This window comes from Olea europaea, chromosome 6 (assembly GCF_002742605.1).
Source record: "Olea europaea var. sylvestris chromosome 6, O_europaea_v1, whole genome shotgun sequence".
Taxonomy (NCBI): Eukaryota; Viridiplantae; Streptophyta; class Magnoliopsida; order Lamiales; family Oleaceae; genus Olea; species Olea europaea.
Window position 1 is genome coordinate 2516043 of NC_036242.1, and position 11419 is coordinate 2527461.

The 11419-nt window shown below is 33.1% G+C and overlaps 1 protein-coding gene across 1 annotated transcript; it reads left to right on the plus strand.

The window, feature by feature from the left end:
• The first annotated feature begins 6542 nt into the window (after positions 1 to 6542).
• LOC111395496 (mannan endo-1,4-beta-mannosidase 2-like) lies at positions 6543 to 10505 on the plus strand. The gene is made up of 5 exons (XM_023021514.1): positions 6543 to 7665; positions 8463 to 8660; positions 8883 to 9005; positions 9599 to 9810; positions 9907 to 10505. The coding sequence occupies exons 1-5, from the start codon at positions 7276 to 7278 to the stop codon at positions 10310 to 10312; spliced, it is 1329 nt and encodes a 442-aa protein (XP_022877282.1). The 5' UTR covers positions 6543 to 7275; the 3' UTR covers positions 10313 to 10505.
• The last annotated feature ends 914 nt before the right edge of the window (positions 10506 to 11419 follow it).

Sequence of the window (11419 nt, forward strand, 5' to 3'; positions counted from 1 at the left end):
TTAGCATTCTCCTTGTTTAGATATGTTTCTTTATAGATTTACAATAAACTTAATCTAACCTTATCTACAAAATGACAATGGAGATATAGATTCTAATCTAAAATAAAAGTCATATTATTAAATTATATTGTATCTAAATTAAATAAACATAAAGTTTAGGGAAAATTGCATCCAAAGTACCAAACCTTTCATTTAATAGCAGACTTTGCCAAACTTTTCTTTTGTGCTATCATAGATATCAAATCAAACCTTTAAAAATTCGCAGTTCAAGATCAGATTGATGGTTTCCATCAATTTGACCCCCAAAACAGTTAGTTGACCTTTAAATTAAAATCTAATAATTTTAACCAAATAAGGCAAGGGTAAAATTTTAACTTTGTATTTTTAACATAAAAAATAATAAAACAATAAAAAATGAAAAAAAATAAATCCATTTCCTTCTTCAATCTTTCCCATTCCCCTCACCCCAAGATCAAAACCATCCCCATCCAGTTGTCGGTCACCGGCACCAAAAACTTTGGGTTCCTAAAACTTCCATTTCTCTCTCTAAAAATTAAAAGAAAGCTTCCATTTGTATAGTTGTCATCAATCATCGATTCGCAATTGGGAATGTGAAATTATAGAAATTGATGGTTGAAAAACTTCCATTTCAGTATTCATAGGTGACATCAATCTCCAGGGGTGTCCAAAATTCCCAACTCATGGACAAAATGTTCTTTCACAAATTTCAATTAAATTGGTACCGGTAGTGAGGCAATGGTGCCAGAGATGAGGTAGTGGTGCCAGCGACCAGCAATTGGGTGGGAGTGGTTTTTATTTTGGGGTGAGGGGATTGAAGAAGATTGAAGAAGGAGATGGTTATTTTTTTTTTTTTTTATATATTAAAATTATAAAGTTAAAATTTTACCTTGCCTTATTTGGTCAAAATTATTAGATTTTTAATTTTGAAGTCAATTGATGGTTTTTGAGGTCAAATTGACGAAAATCGTCTATATGGATTTGAACTGCGAAATTTTTTTTTATAGATTTGATATACATGATGGCACAAATGAAAAATTTGGGTATCGTCCGCTATTAAATGAGAGGTTTGCTATCTTTGCTACAATTTAGCCTAAATTTTAAGTTGACCTTAATTAAATGGAATGTAATAAAAATATATGAATGTGCTTCTTGCATGGGCAATTGGATTCTTGCGAAAGGTTGAAATGTTAACTTTACCTTTTGGCTTGACTTTTGTAATGGAATCCCACTTTATGTCAATCGTGTATATCCCACTTGATGTAATAAGAGAAGTGAATATGGGGGAGGATTGGAAAGAACATGCCTTATCATTCATAAGGTAAAAGTGATTTCTTGGGAGAAATATGACCACTAAAGTATTAGATCATGTCCCTTTAAACCCGTATTAATTGGGTTTCCATCTCAAAATCCTCGTCCTCTAGTCAGCAGACTTCAATCCAATTAAATTCAATCACCTCTTGAATCTGAAAAACAATTAGACGGGCTCGATAGTAATAATAAGAATCAGGCTAAACACTCGAGATCAAATTTGATGTGCTATCCCCATAGGCATCAAGTCTCTATAAATTGAGTTGGGCGTCAAATTACCTCCTCTATTGTCCGTTGACCAATTCAAGTATTTATTGGGCTGGGCCCTTTCTAGTTAAGTCTGTTAAGAGTAGATCTAGGAGTTAAATTTGATTTTCTTTGGGCCAGTCAGCACTTATTTGATGTAGATTAAAATTAGATTTTTAGTAAATTATGTAAAAAAATAAAAATAAAAAATTGATGAAATGTGTAGTTGAAAAGTTTTGAATCTCATTTAATATATAGTTAAAATTAATTGTTGATTTTGATTTTGATAAAAATCTTGATTTTAATTTCTATCAAACATGGTCTAAATTAAAATAGTTTAATTATACAAAACACTTAATTTTGTTAAAAAAATAAAATTCTAATGTACCCAATTTTTATTCTTAATCATAATTATAAAATTTAATCAAACCTTTAACAAAATTCACCCCATTTGAACTAAATCCCAATTTTTAAACACCCTATTTTTCTTACATCATTTCAAACAATATCCAAACACCAGCAAACCCTAAACATTCCCTTCTTGCAAATCTCAAGCACACCACCACCACCCATTGTCTCCATCAGAACAGATAAAGTAATTATAAATTACTTCTATTAGAATCTCCACCAAGATTTTCGCACGCCCCCTTCTTTTACCATCGTTTTCATCGTCACCACTCCTTTTGGATGTGAATAGATTTCAGATCTGAAACCTGATTTAACGAACTTGAATGGATTCTTGTTTTTAATTCTAGTGGCATCTTGGGTAGAGTGCTTAAATGTGGGTGCCTACAATGGTTTTACGATGGAACAGAGGAGCTCAATTATGCCAAATATGTATTTCCTTTTCATATGAAGAAAAGTTGCAGGGCTGACCCAAGAATTTAGAGGCATTAAGTGACTAAGAGCATGTTTGGAATAGCTTAAAATTCAATTAAAATTAATTTTTTGATCGTTATTTCACTGTTTCAGTCATCATTTTTGAATTCTTCTGTTACAGATAGGATAAAATTTATCTCTAACGGTCAAAAAATCAATTAACAAAATTCCTACCAAATAAGTACTAACTAATATGAGACCCTTCAACATAATATTTTATTTTACAAGTACAATAACTAATGACCTTAAATATGTAGTTATGGAGAATAAGATAAAAGTCCACATTGAGCAAATAACTAAAAGGATAAAAGAGTAGCACAAATTCATTCAGTGAAATTAAATTATTACAATCAATCCAAGACGGTATTTATTTATAAACTATTGACAAGTAATTTATATCTTTTGTTATAGTCCAATTTGAAGTAAACAAAATAGCAATTTAAGCTTTACGGATACTGCAGAGATAATCTGCCCATTCTTCAGAATAGATTCAACACCTTGTTATCCATACAAATTATGTCTCGGCCAAACGGAAAATATCTAAAACAACCTGAAGGAAAAGATTATTAGTGCATTTAGGACGGATTACGGGAAATTCTAATTTGAAATCTGATGAAGCCAGAATAAGAATAATTAATCTGCAGAATTACCTCAGTTCTCACGTTCAGGCAAAAGCGCAAGTCGAATTCAGATTTTAAAACTCAACAGGTTCTTGCAAAGGGAATTTAAATCACAAAAAAGAGATTGACGAAAACATAATGAAGAAAAGATAAAGGGTATCTAAAAAATTAGGCCCTGTTTAATTGGGCAACAATTCTGTGGAAAATGGAATTTTTTTTCTATTTTCCACTTTTTGGTAATGTTTGATAGCAAATAATTTCCATGGATTTCATTATCTTAGTTTTCTTGAAAAATTGAGTTTTCTTGGTTTTTAAGGAAAACCAATTCCCACCTAGGTAGGTTGCCATTTTTTTTTATTTTTTTTTAATTTTTTTTTTTTGCAATGGAAACAAATTATAAGAATTATTGTAAAAAAAATATTTCCCTTTAATTGACAATTTCAATATAAGATAAAATCAAACGAATACCAAAAAATAGATGATTTTTTTGAATAATTTTTTTTTTGGGTAATGGAAACAAATTTCATCTCCAATACCAATAAAATCTATCACTTTGATTGACAATTTTCATATAAAACAAAGTCAAACGAACGTCAACAAATAATTTTATTTCAACATTTTCCACGTGAAAAATTACCAATCGAACACAATAATTTACAATTCCTAAAAACATAATTTCTAGGCAATTCAATTCCTTGAAAATTCATTTTCATTCCATCCAAATTCCATCTTTGCAATCAAACAGACCCTTAGATATTCAGTGAGAGTTTAATGGAATAGAGAGATTTTTTTTTGAAGATAGTTGTCTGTTGGAGCCGTGGAGAAAATGGCGGTTTGTTTCTTTGAATCTTTCTTATCTACCCATTGCTCAATTTTAGGAATTTGAGGGGTTTTGGATTGGAGTGATTTTTTTGGGCTTTTTTTTTTTTTTTTTGCCTTTTTTTTATGAAGAGGCCCCTCAAAATTTGAAGCCCAAGGCGGGCCATGAAAAGTTGTATCAACTTTTTAAATGAATAATTACCTCATAGTATATCTGGAAATCCAAATTTATAATTTGATCCATCTTAGTATCATAAAGCATGAATTCATCTTTACAAAATCTTATCATCTCTCCATTTGTAAGTTGGACAAATTGGGCTTTGTCGAATATAATCTTGGAGCATGTCATAAGTTCTTATGACTTATCATGTCATATCAATGTACTAATGATCTCTCAAATTATTTTAATAAATGAATAGCTTTTGTCAAACACAGCGAGACTCCTACCTTGAAAAGATTTATTTACATAAAATTTATCATTTCCATGTTGGATGATGTCCATGCATTGTATGAGATGTTATCACTTCTTTAGAAAGATCTTAAGGTGTCGGAATGTTATTGTCATCATCTAGTGAATTACTAGCGATTGAGGCGACCAGATTTCTCTGAATAAATATGAAAGAAGATCATGGAAAGACTTTTTGTACCAAATGGCTAAGAAGCCAAAATGTGAATTAGACAGCCTCGGAAAATACTAAAGTATGACTCGTGAATTCGCAAATCACGCATGAATTTCAGTTTGACTGCTCGCTTGCTCCAAAACATACTCTTGAAAAAGTATTTTTATCTTTTCATATAGAATAGGAACACTCCAAATACAACAATGACAAAGACATTACACGATGACATTTACATCAAAAAAATCATATCGTTTAAAAGTGAAATTTTTTGTACTGTACAATAAACACATACCGCAGTCAAGTTTTAGAACCACCAATTTTTATTTTATTATGCAGAAGCCAGCTGGTTCATTGCTCAACCTATTTTTTTCTTTGTCCAATAAATAATGCTATTTAGACAACATCAATTTAGGTGACGCTAAATGATAAATTCAATGAAATGCAGAATTAAATAATTCATTTAATTATACATTTCATTAAGGGAGATGCTATATGTGCCAAATTATTTACCAAATGGATGACCGAATTGACAAGTGTCGCGCCCTTATTGGATTGGAGGGGCGCCACTTGTCAATTCGATCAAAAATTAGGTAAGACATCTGGTACAAGTAAATTAATTCTTTCATTAATGTTACATTAATGTCACCTGTATTGATATTTTAATATTAATAATGTTAAATAGCATTACCTTTATCTAATTGTGGGACAATCAATAATTAATCATATTCCCCATTATGTATGCTCTAATAAAACCTTATATCTAACCCCCCCCTCCCTCCCCCCAAACACAAGTTGATTTTGATTACTCTAAAAAATGTATTTTTATTGCAAAGATGATACTCATTGTTGTGTAATGAATTTTCAACTATAAAAATATGACATAATAATTAAGGAAATAGTGTTTCATCATAAAGTCATCATTTCCAACAAAGGAGATCACATATGATCAAACAAAACCTTTTTTTTTCTTTTTTTTTGTTATTACCGAATTAAAAATGCCATTTACTCGTGTCATTCATGAAAACGTATTGTGTTATTATATATCCATAATAGGAAAATACACTTATATTTGGTCATTTTCGCAAAACCCATTCGAGAACTCCAAAAATGAATACCAAATGTAACCATGAATATAACCCCTTTTCATCTTCCTTTAAAATTTAAACGACACTGTTAACATGGTCAAGCTAAGCAAAGGATTTATGTTTAAATATTTTTGTCTCCCGCTTATTAAAATTATGAACTTGTTTGCTCTCAACAAATATGACTCCAAGTAATTTGAAGGCCTTAGGTAAAATTGTCAAAAGGACTTTTTCGAAAACAATTATAACATAATTAAAAGAGTAAAGGATCATAATTAAATCATGTCATTAATTTTTATATTTTTATCAATTTATTTATTAATAAACTATCTATATTTTTAATATTACTAACCATACACAATTAGTAATCTTTTATTATTTAATATTATTAATCACTGGCAATTTTCATTTTAAAAAATAAAGATAAAGATGTATAATTTTAAAAAATTGAAAAGCTTTCTATCAATTGGGACATTAAATGACAGCCTTACTATCTAATGCTCGAATTGAATTTAACTTTCAAAAGAAAAATTGAACTTGCTATGTACAATAATGTTAGTACCTTCTAGGTAAAGATTTTTTAAAAATAAGTTTCAAAATATATGATTTAATACGTTTAAAATTATTTTAATGTAAGAAAATATGATCAAAATAAAATTTATTTTATTAAAAAGTAGGACCCAAACAATGGTTTAATAATGACAAGAACAGTCGAATAGAAGTGCACTGTTTACCTGACGTTAGTCCTCACATGGGGAGGAGACTCCTGGGAAATAAATCTTAGGGGAGACTTCTTTGTCTGATGTTTAACCGACTCTTCACCAAATTATATGCCAAAAAAATCTTTCAAGTTAGTACACCATTTTTCTTTCGTGAAATCAACAATCAAGGTATCAAAAAAGGCATTAAAAATTGATTAAAATATTTATCTTTTTACCCAAAAAACAAAGAAAGATGGTAAGATAAAAGATACAAAGCCTATGTCAGAAAATGGCCCACGAGTGAAGCAAGTATGCCTTACCTTACACATTACTACAGTGTGAAATCTCGAAAAGCTGTCAAATTCATGAATTTCAGATCTAATTTAGCATAATTTGATACCAATTTTCCACCATTTTATTCTGGATTTCTTTTTACAGTTATCTTGAATTGGTCTATATTGTGGCTTGCTTTCTTCGATTCTCTTTACATTTGTCTCACCAGTCGCCCTCTTTTTTTCACTTCAAGACTCGCACAAAAACACACTGCAGGTCACCCCTAATTTTTTCAGTTTTGGAGGCAGCCTCATTTATGATTCTTGTAACTTGGAGTTGGTACTTGGTTGTGTTCAAGAAATTGACTTACCCTTTTGCAGAATGGGATCTGGGGCGTGCCCTTAAAATTCTGGGGTAGAATAATTCTAAAATTCTTGTTTATTTCTTTCTATCTGCAATCCAAGGATTTTGGAAGGTTATTAGATTCCTAGTGCCAAAAACCCATATTAGAAATCAGTTATTTTGTTTTTAATTTTTCATCTTTACCTCAAAGATTTCACCTTGGTACTATAGGGTTTGTAGAGTTTCTTGATATATTGCTTTAGGGTACTCAAGAATCACTTCCATTTACTCCTAGCCTGTTTGGTAGAGTGTATTCTACTCGGGACAAAGTTAAAAATCTTGTCTATATTATTTAGTCGACTCCATGCCCATCATGTATAAATCACCGTCAAGCAGAATCCTAGGAGGGAATGGGATGTTGTATGCTACTATTGGTTTTGCTTCTTTTTTAGTTTTTTTGTACATGTCTTTTGGGGATCTGTGGTTCAATCTCCATGGAAGAACAAATTTCAGTTTTGTGAAGAGGAATGGGACTCAGTTCATAGTGGATGGTAGGCCTTTTTACTTTAATGGGTGGAATTCTTACTGGATGATGGACCATGCTGTGGATGAATCAAGAAGACCCAGAATCAGAGAAATGCTGCAAACCGGTGCTAAGATGGGTCTCACTGTGTGTAGAACCTGGGCTTTCAATGATGGTGCATACAATGCCCTCCAAATTTCCCCTGGTAGATTTGATGAAAAAGTATTCAGAGTAAGAAAATTATGTTCAGAGTATAATCACTCATTGCTTATGGTGTTCCTAAATTTAGGTGTATTTTCGCTTTAAGGTATTAGGTTGTTGTTTGCGAGACATATACTGGGAGGCTTGAGATTTTGATATTTTTGATTGTGAAAATCTGTTGTGCACAAGTATTGAGGGTGAACCACTATAAATCTGTGTGTTTGGTTTAGTGTTTCTGATGTTTTGCTATTCTAATTGGAACTAGGGTGCAATGATTGTGCATACAACGCATTCCAAATTTCCCCTTGTAAATTTGACGAAAAGTATTCAGGCTGATAATTTTTTTTTCCAGAGTATAATTGATCATTGTTTACGTGTTCCTAATTTAGGTGTATTTTCAGGTTTAAGAGTATTAGGTTGAGTTTTCACGATAAGCATACTGAGAGGCTCGAGGTTTTGATGTTCTTGATTGTGAAAATTGTCCAGGGGAAACCAACACACACACACACACACAATTTGGTTCATTTAGCATAGGAAAGTTCAAAAAAATATTCATCTGCTCAACAATTGGCTGGTGTATGATTGTGTGGGCTCATATGTGACTCTTGTTTGTCTTTTTCCCTGATTAAGTGCGTTTTTTAGTGACTGATAAATGATAACAATAACCCAGTTATAGAACTGCCAAGGCTCTTGATGAGATACATTATGGGCATGTTTGGTATATACTGTATTGGATTGTACTCCTATATATTCATTGGAGATAGTCATCTACTACTATTTTACTTATTGGGCACGTCTCTATCAATGCTTATACATGCTACATGCAGGCATTAGATTATGTAATCGCGGAAGCCAATCAACAGGGAATAAGGCTGATTCTAAGCTTGGTTAATAATTTGCAAGCATACGGTGGAAAGACTCAGTATGTTAAGTGGGCATGGGAAGAGGGTGTTGCTTTAAGCTCTTCTAATGATTCATTCTTCTACGACCCATCAATTCGGCATTATTTCAAAAATTATGTCAAGGTAAACTTACAAATTTGCCCTCTAGTTTTGGTAATCATTGTTGTCGAAAAACTTCTTTTTGTTATACCGTAATCATTGTCTAGGATTGCACACAAAATTCCATGAAGTCATTCTTTTCTCTCATTTCGCACCCATACATGATTCATCGGCAATACATTGATACTGCAGTGTCTATATTTCCAATCGCAATTTAATCTTGCTTTGTATCTTCCTATTTGGCAGACAGTGCTAACAAGAAAAAATACTATCACTGGGATTGAGTACAGGGACGACCCAACTATCTTTGCATGGGAGTTAATTAATGAACCCCGCTGCTTGACTGATCCTTCTGGTGACACTCTCCAAGTAAGTTTTAAACTTCTTACACCATTTCAACTCTGATGTTATACTAAAAAAACCATGCAATATATGCCTGTTCTTTTAGACTTGACTGAATAGAACTTTGGATTCAAAACATTTTACAAAGCATTGTAATTACATCCAATAATTGACAATACGCTGCCGTGCTGAACCGTATCATTTGTGTTTACACTAAAAATATCAACATCAACGGTAAGACGGTACGCCATTGTTCCAATTATGAGCCACTTTTGGGATGTTTTGGCAAGTTGACATTGCTGATTTTGCCCGTTAATGGTGACAGATTTCATCTCTCGTCTTCTCTTTTTCCTATAAAATGGAGAATGTGTGTCTTGCAATGGCTAATATTTCCCGTATATGCTTACAGTCAATTATAGAGTTCATCAAGTTACGTCAACTCAAACCTTATAAAACATGTAACTCTGTCTCACTCACATTTATCAGATGATACATCTCTTTATAAACTTCTCAGGGTCCTATCAGAAAAATGAGTGTTTATTATATTTACATGCATAATGCTTAGACATAACCATCTGCTGACAATGGATCTTTATGAACTGTATCTCATACGATTGCAGGATTGGATAGAAGAAATGTCTTATTTTGTGAAATCAATTGACCGGAACCATCTACTGACTGTGGGTCTTGAAGGATTCTACGGTCCTAAAAATTCGAAAAGGTTAAGCTTCAATCCAGAGTTCTGGGCAGCTGATCTTGGGTCTGATTTTACACGAAACTCAATGATCTCAACTATTGATTTTGCATCTGTTCATATTTACCCTGACCATTGGTATGCTGTTTATCGATTTACATAACCACTTACACATTTAATTATCGCGTAATTTGCCATATTAGTTTGAATAATCCAATCGTTTTCATTTGGTAGGTCTCATGTTCAGAATTTCGAATATAACCTAAGATTCGTCTCCAAGTGGATGATCTCTCACATCGAAGACGGTGACAAAGATCTAAAAAAGCCCATAATGTTCACTGAATTCGGTTTATCTAACGAAGACCTAGATTTTGACCCCTCTCTGCGCGAGAGATTCTACAAAGTGATTCTTGATATCTCATACAAATCTGCTAAACGGAACAAGTCTGGAGCAGGGACTTTGGTATGGCAGTTTCTGGTCGAAGGGATGGAAGAGTTTAACGATGAGTTCGGGATTGTTCCATGGAAAAGACCATCGACGTATCAGCTATTTACGGAGCAGTCTTGTCGACTGGCTAGAATCCAAGGAGCTCTTCCTTCACAAGAAAAACATCTGAAAAAGTTGTGCGGGCAAAGATAATTCAAGAAATGTTTTTCTTTTTTCTTTTTCTTTTTTTTTCAGGCGGAATTCTAATTCTTGCAGGCAAAATAAGGTCGTATGTTTTGCTAACTGAATTTATTAATACTGTCAAACAGACGCTTATATAAGTGTATTATTTCATCATATGAACCATTTGTGCAGAGCTTTTCTGCATAGCTTTCGTCGCGAGTTCTTCTTAAATATTTCCCCCATGGAGTACTCAAAGTTTTAAGATTGTTCAGTGTTCATTATTCGATCGTTTCCTTTTGATTTGGGCGCTTATATGCATCTCGTTGTGTCCATGTTGGCTTCTGTAGGGCCAAGTTTCAGCAAACACCAAGGTACACCGGGCTCAGTTTCACCAAATAAGTCGACACCACCAACGGGTTGAGACAACTCCAAACCACCACCACCAAGTTCCCACTTCCGGTTGCTATTAGTTGGACAAGATGAAGAACAATAATATGCCCACTAAAAAAGAACCACAAAGGTTATATAGAAGAGGAGAAATCGAGAGGAGAAAATCACAGAGAGAGATTGGGCATTCTTCATGTGGAGGCCGAGAGCAAGGCCAAGAATATAAGCCAAGCAAATAACCAAACAAGGTAAGTTAGGTTAGGGTTATTTAGTGGACCGAACAAGGCTCGACTAAAAAATAATGGGCTTCAAATTAATAACATAGACCTCCAAGGAAATGGGACGAATCGTAAGCAACACTATTAACAATAGGTTGCTTCTAATGGTCCATAGGAATGTGGATTGGGTTGTCTCGATAATTGTGTCGATATACTAATCAATCATATGACCAAAGCCGATCGATAATAGAACCGGGAGTACATCATAGCTCGGGGGGTTGTTTGACAACAAATTGCCTAACAACCTCCACCTTGGTGTCAAAGGACCTGTAAAAGAAAAATGTCTCCCATTAGTGACACCTCTAATAGAAAATCGATAAAATTGGAAATCATTTACTTGTACCAATGTTTAGAAGTTCCTTGCAACTTCTAAACTTTGCCAGTGGCAATACCTTCGTCCCCATATCAGAGGGGTTGTAGTGGGTGTGGACATTTTCAAGTCTTACCACCTCTTGAGATACTATATCTCTAA

Coding starts and splice junctions, on each gene's coding strand:
- LOC111395496 (XM_023021514.1), top strand. CDS start 7,276: ATGCCCATCATGTATAAATCACCGTCAAGCAGAATCCTAGGAGGGAAT. Junction 8,661..8,882: donor ATTTCAAAAATTATGTCAAG/GTAAACTTACAA, acceptor CCTATTTGGCAG/ACAGTGCTAACAAGAAAAAA. Junction 9,006..9,598: donor CTTCTGGTGACACTCTCCAA/GTAAGTTTTAAA, acceptor ATACGATTGCAG/GATTGGATAGAAGAAATGTC.